Source organism: Colossoma macropomum, unplaced genomic scaffold, assembly GCF_904425465.1.
Source record: "Colossoma macropomum unplaced genomic scaffold, Colossoma_macropomum, whole genome shotgun sequence".
NCBI lineage: Eukaryota > Metazoa > Chordata > Actinopteri > Characiformes > Serrasalmidae > Colossoma > Colossoma macropomum.
The window spans coordinates 29,664,781-29,685,747 of record NW_023494805.1 but is presented as its reverse complement, the minus strand read 5'-3'; the positions used below and the strand labels follow the sequence as shown (position 1 = coordinate 29,685,747).

The 20,967-nt window shown below is 39.4% G+C and overlaps 1 protein-coding gene across 2 annotated transcripts in view; it reads right to left on the bottom strand.

Annotated features, from left to right (window-relative positions):
- svep1 (sushi, von Willebrand factor type A, EGF and pentraxin domain containing 1) overlaps positions 1–20,967 on the bottom strand; it is a 142,804-nt gene that overhangs the window by 99,505 nt on the left and 22,332 nt on the right. For both annotated transcript variants that reach the window (XM_036596174.1, XM_036596175.1), the window contains exons 2-3: positions 10,445–10,700; positions 7,695–7,871 (exon numbers count right to left, since the gene is read on the bottom strand). In XM_036596174.1, coding sequence (XP_036452067.1) covers positions 7,695–7,871; positions 10,445–10,700 — 433 coding nt within the window. The remainder of the gene's footprint in view (positions 1–7,694; positions 7,872–10,444; positions 10,701–20,967) is intronic.

Below are 20,967 nucleotides of genomic sequence, written 5' to 3'. Positions count from 1 at the left end.
ATTTCTGTTCAATAAGCCTCTTACATCACACCATAGCATTAACATGCTTGGACTAGAGTGCAGATTCTTCTATTAATATTTGTCTGATGCACTTGATAGACTAGCATCAGGCTGAGTTGAGAACAGTTAACAGGTTAATCAGCATCTTTAGTTAAGATGAAATGAATCATTGTGTCAGGTACAGCTCAGGTTTACAGTCTGCAGTACTCATGTACATTCTTCTAAAGTCCTTAGTTTCTTTTAAGAATCACTTTTGATAAACCAAGGATTAAGACTCATTCTTACTCTTAGTTTTCATGGTAATACTTTATTAAAAGGCTACCTACATAAGGACTTCATAACACTTGCATGAGCATGGATTACTATATTTTAGAAAGTAATAGTTGAGCCCTAATGACCAGCTCATATAGTTCTCATTTAGTTGCTTGATAGATCTTACCAGTACTGATTCATAATCAAGTACTTCTTGTTAACTGCATTTTTCAATGCTTTTTGCATGTGTTATAAAGGCCCTATCTAGGTAGCTTTCAAATAAAGCAATTTTATTGTGAACATAACTTTTTAATTAAATGGATGAAACACATTCTCCTTTTGGAAGCACTAGGGATAATTACAATGAGCAGCACATGACACAGATAGGCATGAAGTTCAAAGCTTGGTGTCATGGTGGCTCTTTCTTGTCTTTTAAATCTGACCCAGAATCAGGTTTTACAGCCCTCCTTTGGTCTGGATCATCAACAGATTCATCAGCCTTTATGGTCTAGTGAAAACTACTGACACTCAGGACATCCTGACCACCTGTTTTAACCCTCACGCATAATTTAGAATTAAATCTAGCTTTAATATTGCCTGAATCAAGAATGTAACAACACTAGAGAATGTTCTGCCCGAGTCCCGCCCAGCCCACAGCACCATTCAAATTTGGACCCAGCTGTAGCCCAATAATATTTTGGCCAATCCTGACTGTAGCATAACAAATTATGTCCGATCCAGACTGTAGTGCACCAAAATTCTGTCTAAACTTGACAGTAGGCCAAAAACGTTCTGTCCTAAGCAACTGTAGCACAGTAAAATTCTGTCCAATCCTGGCTGTAGCACAACAAAACGCTGTATGCACCCGACCGTAGGCCAACAACGTTCTGTCCCAACCCAACTGTAGCCTGACAAACATCTGCCAGAACTCTACTGTAGACCAATAAAATTCTGTCCCAAGCTGACTGTAGTCCAACAACAATTAGTTTGAATCAGCTGTTGTCCCTGCTTCATTCTGGAAACTCCTCTAGTCATTGTTCATATCTTCATATGATCATTTTCACATTTGTGGATTCTCAGAGACTCTAGTTGCGAAGGCTTACACCTTCCCATGTGTCTGTTTCATATCTGTGAAGCCATGCATCTCTCAACATGCCTGCTCTTAGCCACTCGCCTTACTAATAACTTAGACCACCCCTTAACAGTTGCTTTATGCTACTTCTTGATAATCTCTCTAGTAAATCTTTTCCACCTGTGGTGGCATAACCTTAGCCTAGTGCACTAGGCCTTAGTGTCTCGTTTATGGATAAATCTAACATATTTTGTTGTTCTATAACAACTTAAATTTGCACATTGATCATTTAACCCTACTACAATCCTGACCGTTACAACTGTAGCCTAATAGAATTCTGTCAGAACCCAACACAAACCCAGCCACACCCAACTGAAGACTGGTTAAAACTCCTCAGTCCTACTGACTGCGCAGCTTCACCCGTAACTATTCCAAGTCACAGCTAAAGACTTTACAGCTTTCACACTATTCTAAGCCTGCATGTTTCTTCTTTTTGTGCACTATATCAAACGATTTCCAGATGTTTGATGAATTGGCTGTCTTTTTGGCTGCATAAACTGTGCTCTCCTGAATTGATTTGCTGTTTATTTCACTCGGTGCCATCAATGCCATGACTCCAAAGTGATTTAAAACTGTTATAAAAATAGAAAAAGAAGGAAAGAAGAATAAAGTAGGAAGAAAAACGAAAGCAGTGATGAATGCCAGCCAAAATCCAAGATCCAAAATCAAGGCAAGAGATTAAAATGTGACAAACCTCAAAGTGAAATTTGATTCTAACTCAAGTTTGACAATTACTTGTGAAATTATGTTTGAACCTGAATGAACTTCAGTGTGAATAGCACAGTTTAATCAAGTGTGGATAAATATTTCATGCTTGAATCTGAATTGTGGCAGCAGTGTGCTGGCCTCAGAACAGCTGCTAATCAAGTACATCAAATATATAAACTTCTTAAGCATCTCAGACACAGGCACAGGAAGCCCTTGATCCCATTGTGCTTTTCCGGAAGCTTTCATATTCACAGCCCCCTCTGGTTTTCTGCCTGTATTCTGCTGCAAATTAAAACATTCTGTCATTAATTAAAGAATTAGACAGCAATTTGTTATGGTGAGTGCTTTTGTCCCGACAACATCTGATCACAATTTAATACTGTGGCTGTTTATGATAATAGAGAGACAGAGAGAGGGAGAGAGGGAGAGAGAGAGAGAACAACGACTATAATGACCAGCTTAACTTCTTAAACTCTATGGCAGGGGTCGGCAACATGCGGCTCTTTTACTTTCCTGTTGCAGCTCCACAGCAGAATTTGATTTTTAAGTAAAAATAAATAAACCACCTTTGGGGTTAAATAAAGCTCTGCTGATCATTCTAACCCAGTTTTAACAATAAATGCTCTTAAACACTGGAGTTCAGGCATATCTGCTAATTCACCCTTTAACCCTGAAGGTTGGTGCGCAGACTGCTGGTCAACACAGACAACAGTCTCACCTAGCTAGTAGCAAGATTAAGAGAAAGATTAAAGATGAACATTAATTAATAATAATTTGGCGATGACTTGGTTTATTTGCATTTATAAACACTCCAGCTGGTTTCCTGATACATTTAATCTGCAACGAGAAACTGTCAGACACTAAAAAGTTGTAAAGCTGAAGTCAGCTTCTCATCTGCCAACTTGTTTTTTTTTTAATTTTCCCGTTCCACCTTGGTACAGCAGTGTGCAGCAGTTACATACTGGTGTCTCAGGCACCATTTAAGGGGGAATGGAAGAATTTGAACAAGAAAAAGTCAAATGTTGAAAGACATTTTACAATAAACTCGATTTTTTTTTTTTTTGCAGAAAAGTATCCTACTGGAGATGTTAGAAAAGTGGCTATAGCTGAGCTAAAGCTTAAAGCAGAGCAAGTCTGCGTTTTTGTTTATATATTATATTTTTCAGCCTATATTAGCACATTAGCGCGTACTGAGACATACAGCGGGTGAAATAAGTATTGAACATGTCACCAATTTTCCAAGTAAATATATTTCTAAAGGTGCTATTGACATGAAATTCTCACCAGCTGTCGGTAACAATCCATCCAATCCACACATGCAAAGAAATCAAACCATAGATGTCCATAAATTAAGTTATGTGTAATAATGAGAAATGACACAGGGAAAAAGTATTGAACACATGAAGAAAGAGAGGTGCAAAAAGCCATGGAAAGTCATGACACCAGCTGAAATCCATCAGTAATTAGAAAGAAATCCTGCCACACAAATTAATATCAGCTGGTTCAACTGATGGCCTATAAAAAGGTGTCTCATTACCAAGGTGCCACACAAGAAACATCTCATTATGGGTAAAACCAGTGAGCTCTCTCAAGAGCTTCGCAAACTTATTGTTGCAAAACATACTGATGGCATTGGTTACAGAAGAATTTCTAAACTACTGGAGGTTCCAGTGAGCTCTGTTGGGGCCATAATCCGGAAGTGGAAAGAACATCATTTCACCATAAACCGGCCACGACCAGGTGCTCCCCGCAAGATTTCAGACAGAGGAGTGAAAAGAACAATCAGAAGAGTTGGCCAAGAGCCAAGGACCACTTGTGGAGAGCTACAGAAAGACCTGGAATCAGTAGGTACAATTGTTTCAAAGAAAACAATAAGTAATGCACTTATCCGCCATGGCCTGTATGCACACTCACCACACAAGACTCCATTGCTGAAGAAAAAGCATGTTGAAGTGTGTTTACAGTTTGCTCAACAACATTTAGACAAGCCTGTGAAATACTGTGAGAATATAGTCTGGTCAGATGAGACTAAAATTGAACTCTTTGGATGCCATAATACACACCATGTTTGGAGGTCAAAAGGCACTGCATATCACCCCAAAAACACCATACCAACAGTGAAGTTTGGAGGTGGGAACATCATGGTGTGGGGCTGTTTTTCAGCATATGGCACTGGCACGCTTCATATAACTGAAGGAAGGATGAATGGACAAATGTACTGAGACATTCTTGATAAACATCTGCTGCCATCTACCAGGATGATGATGAAATGAGGGTGGACATTTCAGTAAGACAATGATCCCAAACACACAGCCAAGGAAACTCTCAATTGGTTTCAGAGAAAGAAAATAAAGCTGCTAGAATGGCCCAGCCAATCATCTGACCTGAATCCAATTGAAAATCTATGAAAGGAACTAAAGCTCAGAGTTCATAGAAGGAGCCCATGGAACCTTGAGGATTTGAAGAGTGTTTGTTTAAAAGAATGGGCCAAAATCACACCTGAGCAATGCATGCGACTAGTTTCTCCACACAGGAGGCGTCTTGAAGCTCCATCACCAACAAAGGCTTTTGTACAAAGTATTAGATAAATTTCAGTAAGCATGTTCAATACTTTTTCCCTGTGTCATTTCTCATTATTACACAACTTATTTATGGACATCTATGGTTTGATTTCTTTGCATGTGTGGATTGGATGGATTGTTACCGACAGCTGGTGAGAATTTCATGTCAATAGCACCTTTAGAAATATATTTACTTGGAAAATTGGTGACATGTTCAATACTTATTTCACCCGCTGTATTTACAGCCAAGATGGTAAAATGGACATAAGACAATGTGACTCCCAGGGTGGTTTGATTTTTGTTGAAAGGACAAAATGGCTCTTCTTAACATTTGGGTTGCCGACCCCTGGTCTATGGCATCACTCCAAAGGAGCTTTTTTTATTTTTAAGAATGAACAGTGAAACCAGTGTGTAAGTTATGTAGTCATGAAAGTGAGCAATAAAACTCCAGAACTGTCATTAGTTCTCTCAAATTTTTTCGAAGTGTATTATCACCCAACATCTGCCCTTGTGTGTTTTCTCTGCTAGCTGCTAATTTCAACTGTCCAGCAGCCACAGGACTCCGGTGCTTTCACTGTCTGCTGCCTTTACATACCTGGCAAAGCACTTTCTCTGGGGCCTCCACCACGCCTCCACAAACTCAGACATGCGGTCATATTTCTCATATGTTTGGGTGAGGTTACAGTGTAAAGGATCGTGAGGAGGTCTGTAGTTATTACCAAAGTTAGCTTGCTGTGGTTAGGCAGGGCCATTAGAGTCAGGCTTTAAGAGCAAAGAGGGGCACTGTGTTTAGATTGGGCTAAAAGAGATTACTAGGAAAAAAGTAACAAGAAAGAAAGAAATCACCATAAATGAAAGGGAGTGACTATGGCTTTGATAAATCTTTGCAATTACTGTAAAAACACTTTTAGTGGAAGACGTATGAGAGTAAAAATAGTCGTTTATCAAACAATTTAGCATTATCTTTGATTCATTACGTGTGAGACGGGGTGTTTTATAGATAGTATCTGTTTAATATAAAGAGCAACAGAGTGAGTCACAACAGAATGTTAACACATTAGTGCCTCAGATTCAAGAGACTGAAGGAGCAAAATAAGTGGGTGTGGATGGAAAAAGAGCAGTACTTAGAGAGAGAAAGAGAGAGAGAGAGAAAAAGAGAGAGGGAATGACAGAGAGAGGGAGTAATGCAGAATGAAAGAGAAATCTCGGCTGTCTTTGTGTGCATTGAAACTACTATCAGTCATTTGTGTGTATTTATGCTCTTTCCATGGAGCCTTTTCATTATATTGCACTCTATAATAATCTGCATATTTTTCTGTGTCTCAGTTTATGCTTATTTTTTGTCTCGGCACATGTGATTGGTCTTTGATTCATATCAGTGGTCCCCATGCCACGGGGATAAAAACAGTGCCTGTTTGTTTAAAATGAATATGATTATATACAAGCAAATACAATCCATTCCTTTTTGGAAAAGATTGTGATCAAATTATAGATACCTGTAGGACTTGTAGGACAAAGATTGCCACTAACTCTGATTTAGACCAAACTCTGACTTTAGTTGGCATAGAAGAACCTGGCAGACCAGGGCTCCACTCCGGGCCCTGTGCTTCACAGGACTCCATGGTGAGAGGAGAAATGAATTGAACCCTTTTTCACAGTAGAGATAAAATGCCATTTCTGCCAGTTTTGGAGGTCCCTCGGTCAAACTACAAGTCAACGTTTATGAATATAAATATTTATAAAAACCTTTTTTTGTATTAAATTTTCATTTCTTATTGTGGTGATTGTGTATAATTTCTTTGATATCAAGAATGCTGGAGTTTTTGTCTTCTGTATTTGCAGAAAGGTGCAAGTTGTTTTCACAGCATGGATTTCTCACCCCTCCATTTTCATCTCTCATTGCTCACTAGCAGCTCAACACAGAGTCATGGCATTTCACACAAACAGCCAATAGTGTCTTAATTATGGGGAAAAATTTTTTACTTTTATTATTTTCATTACAAATAGTTGACTTCCATTTCACTAGCAGAATGACCACTACAGGCCATGCCAAAAGAGGCTACAGGATGCGTTACACTAAATAACAGTACAAACAAAGCTTGATCTTGGAGATAAGGATCCATGGCAAAGCATGCACAATTCAGAAATCCCACAAAAACCAATGTGAGAAATGTCTATCACATGCCAAACTGGTGCCTGAGTAACTTGCTGTAGTTACTGTTTCTGTATTCATTTGTGCTGAAGCAAGAAAGATGAGAAAGCCAAAATATAGACTAACTGCTCAGAATATTCATTCAGAAGCTGCTCACAAACTTCTAGAAAACACCCTGGACAGGCCGCCAGTCCATCACAGGGCAGACACACAAACATACAGATTCATACACACACTCACACCTAGAGGCAATTTAGCATCTCCAGTTGGCCTGACTGCATGTCTTTGGACTGTGGGAGGAAACTGGAGTACCCAGAGGAAACCCACGCAGACACGGGGAGAACATGCACACAGAAAGGACCCTGGATGCCTGGCCAAGGAGTCCAAGCCAGGCCTTTTCTTGCTGTGAGGCGACAGTGCTGCCCACTGCACCACCATGATGCCCGCATATGTTCATGTAGCTTTAAAAAACAACATGATGCTACCAGACTGGGAGCTTGAAGATAGGCACATGTTTCCTCTGAGTCACATTAAATGCCAGCTTAACTCGCTTGGAGGAGAACACTAACTGTCCAGTTCTGTTACATCAGCTAAGAGACCCCTGTGCTGGGTACCTCTGTGCTACCCAACTAGAGAAAGCCCAGTTTTGCTCTCCTGGACTCCCAGCCAAAGATGGATGCTGCAGAAATAAAATGGCAATGATTGAAGTAGCAGTTTCTTGAGGATTGAATCAATCCTCAAGAAACTGTTAAGTTAAGCATTGAATCATTGGTTCAATGCTTAACCAGTTGTGCAACTCAGGAGCTCCAAGCTCCATTTATTTTCTTATGACAGAGATAATAACCACTGTATATGTTGACAGTGTTGTGTGTGGGAGATGTGTGCTCACCTGTGCATTCGTGCTGCAGGCCTTTGCCATAATGTCCTTTCTCACACACACAGTCGTACTGACCCGTGTGTGTGCCGCACTTACAGCTGGCCATCAGATCACAACAGTCTCTTCCCTCCACACACAGAGACGAGCAGTGGGACATGTCCTCCTGAATATAACTGCCTGTGGGCAAGTCTAGAGAGAGAGAGAGAGAGAGAAAGAGAGAGACTTAGAGAGAGGAGAATTAAAGGGAGAGATATATGCATCCACAGTATATCACAGGCCATAGCCCTCCATAATAAAAAAACACCTCCTTTCCCTCTTCTTTGACTGTTTCCATATTCTGTTTTCATGTTTCGGTTGGGGTGAGAAGATCTCCAAAAGGGCAACTTTATAGAAGAAAAAACAATAGACCCTTTTCATATTTCCGTGTATTAGATGCAGTGGACGTCGTCGTAGCAGGGAAAGCATTGGCTGTGGCATTTACAAATGAGAATACAGACGAAGTCCTTCTTTATAATGTCTCTGATTTAGAAGACTCACTTATTTTTAAGCACTGAATGTGCCTAATGTTTCCATGAAAGATGGCTTTTGTTTCATGAAGCATTTTCATTTTTTGACCACGGCTACAAGCTTTTCTTTGAGAATTGCTTGCATGACTATGAAAGTGAGTTAAGGATCTCATGACAGTGGTCACCAACCATCTTCCTGGAGACCTTCTTTCCTGCAACATTCTGACCCTCCCTCACCTTAACACAACTTTATCTGATCCAGCCAATCAAGGACCTCTGAAGAAGTTAATTAGCTGGATCAAGTGTTGCACACTGTAGCTGGAACTAGATTCAACAGAAAACTAGATCTCAAGGCCCAGGGCTGGTGACCACTGTTCTAATGTTTATAACAATATAGTCAGTGTTATGCAGATTGGGACTAATGTTAATGTAGACAGTTTTACTTCATTGTCCTTTGGTCACATTATGTGGTATAACTATGCATTTTTACATTTTCCTCTATCTCATGCTAATGTTGATTTGTACAGTGTCCACTGTTGTAAGTAGCCAGGTCAGGTCAACTTAATATCATAAACATTAATGAACCCTGCAGTTAGTCCACACAGTGCACTCACTGGGTCATCTACCTAATTTTACTTTAATAAGGTAATGCCACCAGTTTTTTTTTTATTTGTAAATAGAGAATATGAATACAGAAGTGTGGTCTATTCTTCCCTTTAATGTATGTTAATATAACAAGATCCTAGAGTCCATTTATTATGTAATGGTCACACAGTGTAAAGGACAATTGTAGTTTTCAAATGATAAGGTACATAGCATATCCACTGCTCACATCATTAACTGCATATGATGTATAAACGTACTTTATAACTGTTCACAGCTTCAGTACTTAGAATGTAACTGTGCATATTACTTTTACAGCGTTTAGCAGATGCTCTTATCCAGAATGGCTTACATTTGAATCAAATTAAGGAGGCAGTTGAATGCAGTCTAGGAGTCTTGCCCAAAGACTTATTGGTATAGCTTAGTGTCCTTGCCCAGGTGGGAAACTGAACCCCAGCCTGGCACATAGAGGGTAACATTGTTAACATTGTTACGCACTATGCGATACTGACATCCAGTGAACATCATTAATCAAGTTACTTTAAGATTATTTCGTTGTTGTGCATTTTATATATTTTGTTTCTTTACTTTAATTGGATTTTACATTGACACCCACACCAAAAGAATTAGCCTGTACAAATTGGCAAATAAAGTACATTCTAAATCTGAGAACAATAAACAAAAGGAAGGTTGGGGGGGGGTTGCAAATGCTTGAGGTTTTACTGGCCGAACCTTAACCTTAGCTCAGAACCCACCCTGCCCATCAAACCAGGCTGAAACACAGCTCTCTAATCCACACAACCTGCTCTGGATGAGTAAGAATGTGAAACGCGACTAAATAAGAACAATAAAATCCAAAGTGTTGGCAGAAGCATCTTTGTCTCCTTAAAACGCAAAGCAAACAAAAGGCAGATTGGACTCCAGATGTTAACACACACACCCGAGCCAAGCTGCTGGCAGATCCTGAACAGTCCTGGAGACAGAATATCACAGCGGGAGAATAACTCCTAATGCCATGAAGCGGCCTTATGAAGAACACTGGATCCTTATTGTTTCTTTGTTTCATCTCCTTCACAGTTGGTTGTAGTTGGATGATGCAATTGATGTGCATTTGATCAATCATGTTTGCTTGGCTGAAGGGCCTAGTAGACCGAGACTAAACTGGGAAAGAAACCCTGGCCCGCGAATTGAGGCCCAGCACATGTAGGAAACAAAATTATGATTCATCCTAGCAGCTTGTCTGTTATGCTGGGATTATAATTAGAGAAAAAGAAGGAACAGATTTTTCCAAAAACATTTAACATTTTTGATCAAGACCAAGAACAGTAACGCAGAGCAGAAAATTAATCACTGAGGGTTAAAATTTTATGACAAACATGGCTTTGTTAACCCTGCCCTGCAAATTTTAGTGTTTCCTTGCTCTAATATATTCACTTTACATTAACTCTAATTAAGGAAGGGCTTGTAATTAGTTGATTTATTGGATCAGGTGTGTTTAAGCAGGAAAAACAACAAAATATGCAGTATGAGGTCCTCCAGGGGTGCATAATAGGGCCAATAACATTACAAAAATTTTGCAAAGCATATGTTCCCAATTATGTTGCCTGTTTATTCTGAACTGTTGTTTTCAATTTCAGTTTTTTTTCCTCTTACCTTCGTGAAGAGCTCGTCGAGCCAGAGCCTCGAACTCAGTGAAGTTGTGTACGAGGTAGCAGTGCTGGTCTTTAGGCGCTGATGCCATGTCGTGCAGCTCACGGATGTTTCCCTGCCAGATGCCCAGCGTGAATATCTCCACTCCATTGTTCCGCAGTGCTGCAGCCACGGGCCGCGGGTCACCACCGTTAGAGTAACCATCTGTTATCAGGAAAATCACTTTTGTGGAGTTTCCACGTGAATTCCGTAGAATTTGCTGCAAAATAAGTGAATATATAAACCCCATGCTTAGTTGCTGATTGAACAAACAAACAAAAACAAATAAATAAATAAATGTATCTTATTAATAAATAGGCAGACAAACAAACAAACAAATGAATAAATAAGTAAATAAATGCCTAATAAATAAACCAAACTTGGTTAATGACGGTCCCTACTAGAATTTTTGGCACCCCAAATGCTATGGATAAAAAAAACAGTCTTGGTTGTTTATAGGCTTGATCTTAAGAATCTAACACTTCAGCGTTAATAAAAGTAAGTAAAAGTATTCAAAGGACGAAAATTCAATAAACCCAATTTATCTCTAAGAGACTGTTTTACTACTGTCTGGGGACTGCAATTTCCACTGTTATCTTTGTACAGACTAATGAATTTAAATCTCTCCATATTCTACTGCCAAACCCGCTCGTGTCTGAGAATAAGACACCAGACAGTCGCCTCATAAAGTTCTAAATCTCCAGAGAACAAAAACGCTTGCAAAGTAATTACATATTTCTCTCGGAGAACGCTGAGTTACCATCACAAAACCACCAGCACACGAGAACATAACCTCATACACACACATGTGCACACACTCTCTATAGCTCCAGCCTACGTTTAGAGGATGTTTTATGACAGTGTATATATAATTAGAAAGCACAGCTAAAGAGTGATGAAAAAATGGCCTTATTTTCACTGATGGCATGTTTTGTTTCTCAATGAAGCGTAAAATTTGCTGTTGAATTGCTGTAGTCTGAGATACATTGCTTAATTACAAGTGTGAAGTCTATAGTCTATAGCAAAAGAAAAAAGAATGAGATAAAGAAAAGACAAGCTAGTGAGACGATGGAGAGAGAAAGGCAACAGCAGGGAACATGACTTTGAACCTTTAGAAACAAAAGGGAAAGATGGGAGGATGCGAGGTGATTAAAAAGTGAAGTCAAATTTTTTTTTAAGCAGATTGTTTGTAAATATAAAAAATACTAATTACATATAATACAAAAAAGACGGTATCAACCTGAACTAATCTAGACTCTTTCCAATCACACACCCTGTTACCATCTCTAAATTGATGTTTGCACTAGTTCATATATATATATATATATATATATATATATATAGAGAGAGAGAGAGAGAGAGAGAGAGAGAGACAGAGAGAGAGGGGGGGAAGTATTATTTGAGTAGTGAATCACTCTTGGCTTGGACATGCAGTTCTAGGGAAAACCTTTCATTGGTATAAGACCACTGCAATATGTGGTTCTTTGCATGTACAGCAATTTCCACCTGTTTTGGGTGAGATCCAAAAAGGGTTCTTCTATAGTTACAAGCTTGACATTGTAACAATAACAGGACCTTTTTGGTGCTATGTAGAACCCTTTTCAAAAAGATTCTATAGAGAACCAGATACAACACATTCTCCATCAATCTGAAGAACCATTTTATGATGCAAAGAACCCTTAAGTGTGCATATAGTTCTTTGTGTGTTCATGGTTCTATATAGAACCCTTAAAGAACCATCTTTTTTAAGAGTGCAGTTTAAGCTCCCTGCTGAGGTTTTGGTTCAATATCTGCTGGTACTTGATGCAGCCCATGATACTATGTGTCTGAACAACTTGTCCAGAGCCTTTGGAAGAAGAACTGTCCCACAACAACACAGTTCCACCACCATACTTCACGCTGGGGATGAGGTACTTTTCCACATGGCTATCTTTGTCTATGCTAAACCCACCTCTGGTGTTTGTTGACAAAAGTCTCTATTTTGGTCTCATCTGATCATAGAACACAGTCCCACTGAATGTTCTAGTAACATCTGACTGTTACTTTAAAAGTGGGAAGCTAGGACAAAAGCAGAGGATGATGGCAGTCGGCTTTCACTTTCAAGTTTGGCGCCACCACACGTTCCGTCACGCGACTCTCTCTCTGTGACTCTAGCGCCCCCAGTGGATAAAGTGTGTAATTGACAGTTTACTGTCTAACTAAGCACGCCCTACCTATCCTAACACTGACAAACTGTAGGCGCTTGAGTTTGTTGGTCCTTTACAGCAGAGGCTTTCTTCTGGCAACCATCCCAACCAACTTATAGTTATGTAGGCTATGTCTGATTGTAGTTTGGGAGATGTTCTGACACAAAGATCCTTGGAAACTCTGTAGCCTTTGGAACCATCCTCATCACTGTATGTGAGGTCAGTATAGACATATATCCTTTTCCCAGCAGATTCTTACCATCTCTAATTAATTTAAACTTCTTAATTATGGCCCTGATAGTGGAAATGGGCATTTTCAACCATTTAGCTATTTTCTTGCAGCCGTTTCCTGATGTGTTATCTCCAGTCTTTTTACATAACAATGGATGACTGAGACAATTCGCCCTGTGTGTCACCTTATATTTATACTCCAGTGAAACAGGAAATCATGGCTGACCGAAGTGTTTCTAATTGCTCTAATTGCTCAACTTTAAAATGAAATATGGATGGGAACATATTTAGAATTTACTTATCTGAATTTTTAGAATTGAGAAAAATATTTTTTTTTCATAATAAGATTTAGTTTTTCTAATTATACCTTAAATTTAGTTTTTCATTATACCTTAAATAAGGGTTAGGTTTGTTTAAAAAATTATGAATGAAAGATCAAAGGGATAAGTAATAAAGAATATTTTTATAGCCTGTTTTGCTCCTGTTTACCAGGGGTCCTAATATTTGTGGCGGGCACTGTACACACATACACACGCCTGTTTTCACCGCAGTGATGTCAGCATGGCCGGGCCCCATGGGAGTGGGCCCGCGGGCTAAAAGAGGGTGTGATTGTGGCAGTTTATGGGCCAGTAGTTCAAACACACAGACGGCACCCAGTGCAGAGCGTTCTGCTGCTGAGGTCTGGAGTGTGGATGTGAGTCAGTGGCGGGCTATGAGAAACAGCACAGCTGAGGTAATGAGGCAGAGGGCATTACTGAAGGAACAGACCACTGCAAATCACAAACAATGCATTAAAAGACATATAAAGACACAACAAATGACTCACAAACACAAACATGTTTTAGGATCTGAGGATCTGAGGAAGGAGATGTTTTCACCTGAATTCAGTGACTGTGTAGCTTTATGACCAATCAGGAGTCTTTGGGTTATTGTGTGACTAATGAATGAGTATTTTCATGGATGCAGAGAAAGATTTCAGTCTAAAATCATTATTATCTATTAGCTTCACAGCTAGTATTCTGATTGTACTGGCTTCAGTCAGTACCCACAACATTCAAACAAAGAAGCAAAATAGTCTCAGATGAATTATAAGTTCTCAACATGTTCTTTATCAGGAACTTATCATGAAGTGGAAGTAAGAGAAAGATGCTTTGCAGCATTAGTGGTACATTAGAGTTTCTAAAATCAACTTCGCTGTCTCATTTTAGGGTTTGTGGAGGTCTATGGAAGATGGAAGGAAAAGGTTTCCAACAGACTGTACTTTAGAAACATGCATTTCACAAAAATACACCAAAATAGTTTTTTTTTTAAATCCAAAAACTGGAAAATGACATTTTTGAGGAAAAATGTTCCTCCAATATTCTTTTTAGACTGACTTCTTCTACTACCTCTCTCTCTCTCTCTCTCTCTCTCTCTCTCTCTCTCAGACACAACATCTGTCCCATCAAATCTTTTAAAAACATCTACTCTCAAAACCACACACACACACAGACACACACATACACACAAGGACTCTGTAATTATTGGGTGGCACAGCTGCACTGTGAGGAACTCCTCCTTCTGGCAAAGTCCTTCTTTTGGCCACATCGTAGTGGACCCACAAACACTTTCACACAGACACATCTCTTTTTCTGCTCCACCTGTTGCCATCACAAGACTTGTAATTGAAAAAAACAACAACACATGGAATAGATACCACTCAGATATCCAAAGTGATCCACTTTGGAACCCATAACAAATATCGTGATTTAAATTACAAAAACTGAAAAAATCCTAGAGACCTCATCTCCGTCCAGTTTTGCCAAATCTAATGCACCTGTTTCAAATGTTCAGTTTGCATTTCCTTCATGATTCATGTGACTTTTTGTATGGAAAACATACAAATATGTAAAATGTGTGGGCCCTGTGGTATATTTTGCAACTATATTCAGTTGTTGTGTTTGTGTATGAGGGTCATTCTACAGAAACATCCATTTTTGTGTTCCTAGCATTTACAGATATATTACACTTGAAAAACATGTAAGGGTTACAATTTATTTATATTTTAAAATAAAATAATACATTATTTTAACAATTACACCTTCTTGAGCAATTTAGCAATACTGTTTTTAAATCAATTATATAGAATCCCAAGCGCCACAGAAGTAGTTCACAGTTATGTGTAAAGAGTGAGTGCCATATGTTGCATTTTTAACTGCAATAATCTATACATGACTATGAAATATATGGTTTAAATGACATAAAGAAAACAAATGCCAAATAAATATTAGAAAATATATAATGAAAGTTGAGTCGTGTCACTGGTGTTACTGCGTAACAAAAATCTCTTGTAACTGGTGTTACTGCGTAACAAAAATCACTGATGACATCACTTGACTTCTTTTTACCTATTTTCTGAAGATCTATGAAGTAAAGCACATGGAAAATCCACTGTCTCTTTTCAGTTGTCAGAAATGTTCTCATTTAGCTCATGATTTCATATGAAGCTTTTAGCTGAAATCACTGGTATGACCTACTTTATTCTTAGGTAACTGTGAAAAAATATAACACAAATGGGTTAAATGACATATTTTAATGGATATTCCATGACTGACAACATGTGGTTTGATGTTCTGTAGCAGCCATTTTGTAAAATGCATTTGTCATTAAAAATGTCACTGGTGTTATCGTCCACTTTTTTATCTATCCATAAGAGCCTCTGGTGTTACCAATCCTCAGTGGTGTTACACATAAAGGTAACACCAGAGGCTCTTATGGATAGATAAAAAAGTGGACGTTTCTGTAGAATTACCCATGAAGTCCAATATAGGTCTTCACATACTTTGCATAAGATGATCTCAATGGCAAACAAACTGTTGTAATGGGAGGCACATTCAAGGTTTTGTCAACATTCAGGAAAAGGTTGTTTCCTGTGCAAGGAGTTTGACTTCTTCCCTGCACACTGATTCGTCCTGATTGAATATCAGCCCCATGAGACCAGTGTTGTCAGTGAAAATGACAGTGTTGGTGTTAGTGTATGGCCACAGAGTCATTACTGAAGAGAGAGTACAGGAGGAGGCTGAGCACACACTCTTTAGGCACTCCAGTGTTGGCAGCGATCTTCCAGAGTCTGATGTTCTGGGGCTGATTTGTCAGGAAGTCCAAATTTCAGTTACAGAATATTTTACTCAAGCCAAGTATGCTAAGCTTGGCTAGTCTTTTAAAAGACAGTGTTGAAGATGGAGCTGAAATCGAGGAGCATCCTCACATTGGTGTTTTTCCTCAATGATTCTGTTAGTTTGGCTGGAATTGTAGGCTTGATATGGGCCTCTTGCAGCTCTTCATAATGTCAAGGATAAGGACAACAGGCTGGGAGTGATGCAGGGATGTGATTGGCAACGTCTTGGGCACCAGCGCCGCCAACTGAGACAGTGAAATGTTCAAGATATCTAGTCTGTAAGGAAACCTGACAACTTAAGAGCACAGCTTTGTGAGCACTGACTTCTTGGGAAGTATTTCAGAATGGCACCTAGCTCGTTACAGTGCTCGATATATTGTGTTGATATTTTATGTTGATATTTTCCCCCTGTGAGACAGCTTTCCTCAACCCATTTCAGTTCTTTCAAAACAGTCTTAGATTTGGACCTGGGGTCAAATTCTGATGTTTTGGGCCATCCAACTTGGGTCTGCAGGATGGATCTGTAGGTCTCCTGTGCATTGCTGTGAATGTGGACCAGAGCGTGCAGACAGATGCTAAAAATTCTAGGCATGATTGTTTTTGCAAACTATTAACCAGCAGGTTTCCTTACCATTAACACTGAGTGATATAGGCAGCTACCACAATAGTATTAGTCAGCCCCCCTTGGTTGGTAAAAATATCATCACATAAATGATGGGTATTCCATCTCTGCAGAGCAGTGGCCAGTGATCAGATCCCTGTTTGTAGACCATGATGATATAAGTGCACTGTCCACCCCTACACTTTTATCCAACATGGAAATTCTGATAATGTACAAGCAATATTTCTGTAAACACTGGAGTACAGCAATCTCTAATGTATTGTTTTGTTGTAAATCTAAGTATAAGTAAGTACAAGTTATTGTTGAGGGAGCGGACATTGACCAGAAAAAGAGTTGGCAGCACTGCACTGGTCAGGTAAGTGTTTAGCCTATTGGGTACCACTGTCTCAGTCTCTGTACTTTCACCTGCAGGCACACTGACATTTATGATCAACACACTCGTGTTCCACAATTTGTGTAGATGATCATTATGAAATGACAAAACTATTCATTACATTTCTATTTTTATGTATGTTGATTCATCTTAACCTAATATTAAACAAAATTTTCTTAAAGAACTGACAGGTTTTCTTCAAAACTTTTAAAGGAAGTTTAATCAAGGCTGAATATCCCTGGCACAGTCATTTCAACAGTCACTGACAGTGAAAACAAGTGGTAGTCTAATAAGTCTGTTCATGGCTCTTTACTGAAAGAGCCACTGTAAAACTACATACACGGTGGAATGTATGTTAATGTTAACATACTACTAGAAACCCCATAAATGTGTTGGGTTTTTCTTTGTTTTTGGTGAATTAGCTCTACTAGTCAAAGTTCACCCTTGTTTTCTACATATAGTCACCTCAAACACTGATACAGTGAAAAATGAAAGAATGAATTTGGTATAGTATCGTGACAGGATATTTGACATCATACAAAAAAGAAAAGGAATCCCCCCTTATCTGCACAATAGAAAGCCAAAGGTTTGCCAATATCCTGCCACAGTCATGCCAGCCCCTCCGGGCCAGTAATGGTTGGCAATCTGCTGCATGCCTGGCATTCATTTTGACTTTTACTGCACAGCTCAGAGGCCCCATTCAGAGCTGCTTTACCTTTTTATCTTGGAGTCCACACACCTGCTAACATGAGGATAATCCCTTATCCAATCATCTGCTTCCTGCTTGGGGCCACTGAGAATGCTAAGTGAAGCACGATTGCACCAGATTTTCCTGTCTTATAATGATGACCACTGCATGAGCAGGGATTGCACCTCTGCACTGGTCAAGGACCAATCTATCTTAACACTAATCATGTGAGAAGAAACAGTTAAACTGGTCTTAGACCAGACTAAAACGGCAACATATTCCAAGAGTTGTCCTGACTAATGCATACTGGGAGATATACCCCAACACACTTGAATTTGGGGCCACAAAAGTCAGTGAAGATGAAAAAGAAGGAACAAAAGATAGAACAATAAAGAACAAAAAAGATAGAATGATGAATTAAAGAGAGAAATTGACCCAGCTCTGCTTGTTTGGTAGTCTTGGATATTTCTTTCTGACACATTCCAGCTCGGATAAAGAATGCAACCCGGATGCATCCGCATGGAAAGGGCTCCATGCTTGGTCGGAAGTTGAAGCAGTTTGTTTTGACATGCTATCGTTTCTTGGCTCTGGTGGTAAAGGATAACAACAACAACATGAACCCACAGGAAAAAAAAACAACCCCAGCTAGCTGGAACAGACAGTTTCCAGCCTTGCTCTGTTGAACAGCATTAGTGGTCTCTAAATGGGTCTCACTGAAAGTATTTCAGGTCTTGCAGTTTTATTGCATTATATTCACAGAATAATGACAAAGCGTAACGAATGTGTTTCCGACATAAAACTTCACACTTTAAAATTAAGACCAAATGCTTTATATAAACTTTTTAATAAACTTACATCATGGCATATTTTTGGGGGCTTGTTGAGCCAAACTTATAAATGTCAAAACCTCCACCATAAATGTCTCAACAGAAGATATTCCTCTTCTTCCAGAATGTTCTTGGAGTTGGATGAATCATTCACCATCACAGTGACTGGCGGATACCTTCATCTAGATTGATCTAACCCGCTGAGTATGTGTAAGGGCCCAGACACACCAATCCGATGAGGAAGAACTAGCGCTAACTAAGACTATGACTGTTGATTGTCCTCCATCAGCTCACCACTCGCATCTCCTCTGAGGCATGTGAACAGACTGAAGAATCTGCAGCTGATGGCTGACTTGCAGACGCTTAATGCGCTGGTGAAAGAAAACAGTAGGAGCTGCACTAATCTGTAAAACTACAATATACAAAGTAAAGAATATATTGTTTGAAAGTCTTACAAGCTTCACATGCCAAGCTAAACCTAGAGTTCAAACTGAAAGTTAACCATCATTAGCTTGGCGCTTGATGGGTAAAAATGCTACGTAAAAGTAAATGTTTGTACATTAACCAGTAAAATAAAATGCATGATGTTCATAATTATATGACAAAAATGAAAGAAAAAGTCCATGAAAGGAGTGAAGCCCTCATGCTTTTTGTTAATGTTTTATTATAGCACCTTCAGGGCTTTCATGTACCCATGTTTATTTGTAGCAATATTTTAAAAATGTTATTGGGAATTCGGTATTCAAATGCTACTTGTTTGGTAATTTGGCTACAGGTTCCCTAATTAAACTCTTGGATCACCTGACTGTCTCAAACTTAAATTCTGGGGGGACCCTGAAAATAAACTGATACAAATTTATCAAAAGGTCACTGTTTGCGAGCTTCTGTCTTTGGCTGTCTTAACTAACTAATGATGCAACACTGGTCTGCCTCATGGTGGCGTTGTAGCCAACTGGTTTACCCAGTTACTATGAATTATCCCAGTAACTTTGACTGGGATACCTCTGAAAAAAAACTTTATAATATGCTGTAGCATATTTGCAAAGCTGAAAACTTGCCCAATTTTCCAAAAGATCGGTGAAAATTGTTACTTATTTCTCAAACCAAAGACAAAAGAGCAGATGTGTAAGATCTCAGCTAATGTGTGGAATACCACATTACCACTACAATAGAGCATTTCCAAAAGAGGAATTGTGAAACCAAACATTTTGTTGTCATTGAAGCTAGCATCAGTGCCAGTGAGTGAGTTAGCAGTCATTCAACACTGGAGTAGCCAGCCAACATGAGACCCCACAAATAGCGGGGGGTATTTTGTACACCACACAAACTACTGGTGATGGTTGGCCATTTGTGGTCTGCCGACATCCAACGGCAGACAGTCAGCTTGGAGTGTCAGGGCTCTGAGACTAAGTACTGCAGTGTAATGGCACTAATGTAAAAAGTTCAAAAATTGTATGTTCTTTCTGAAAGGCTTTGCCAACACCAGAGCATAAAGCATGATATTTAAAGGTCTGCAGGTTGATAAACGGTAGCATCATAAATTTGGAGCATCCATCACACCTGGAACAAGGCCACTAAAGCCATTCCACTGTATGCGTGTGTGTTCCACTCAACTGAGTTCAGTCAGTTTAATCTTTCCAACTTGTCAGAACTCTCTCTAACCCATGCCATGCTTCATGGAGACCCCGAGTCAACTGAGCGTGCAGAGCGAGGGGAAGCCTGTCTCAGTCCCTATTACTGAAAAAAGTGTGGCTGTGTGAAGACCATTCGAGTAATTGGCAAGAATACCACACCAGGCCAAAGGGTTTCTAAAGCACGGTTAGCTGCTTCCTGTCAAAACAACATTCATCAAACCATTGGGTGTAGAGAAAGAGAAGCATGTAAGAGAGAGAGAGAGAGAGAGAGAGAGAGAGAGAGAGAAATAGAGAGAGGGCTCAATGTATTAAGCATTTTGTGCTAGTTTCAGGTGCATATTGGATGCATTCTGCCCACAAGTTATGTACGAAACTTCTACACGAGTCTAAATGTGCAGTTTATGGGTCACATGCATGATAAAACTGCGCTTTTCTTCCTCACAACATTTCATGACGAATGGACCAACAGAAATACTCCTGAATCATTTAAAATACACTGTCTCTACATTAACCTGCATTATAAGATGAGAAAGTTTTTGCCCTGAGCAACTAGCGGCGACAGGTTTTGTGTTGAATTTCCTTGGCCTTTTAAACCAGGCGTACATTTGTGTTAGGGTCTCAATGGGTGTTGGTAGAACGTTTACCATCAGATTAACAATTCAAACTCCTGGGATCAGTTGTATGTGTATGAAAAGACGCGGCACAAAATATGCTATGATGCAGCCGCAATACTAGCACGCAGTCCGTATTATTGTTTCACAAACTCCTA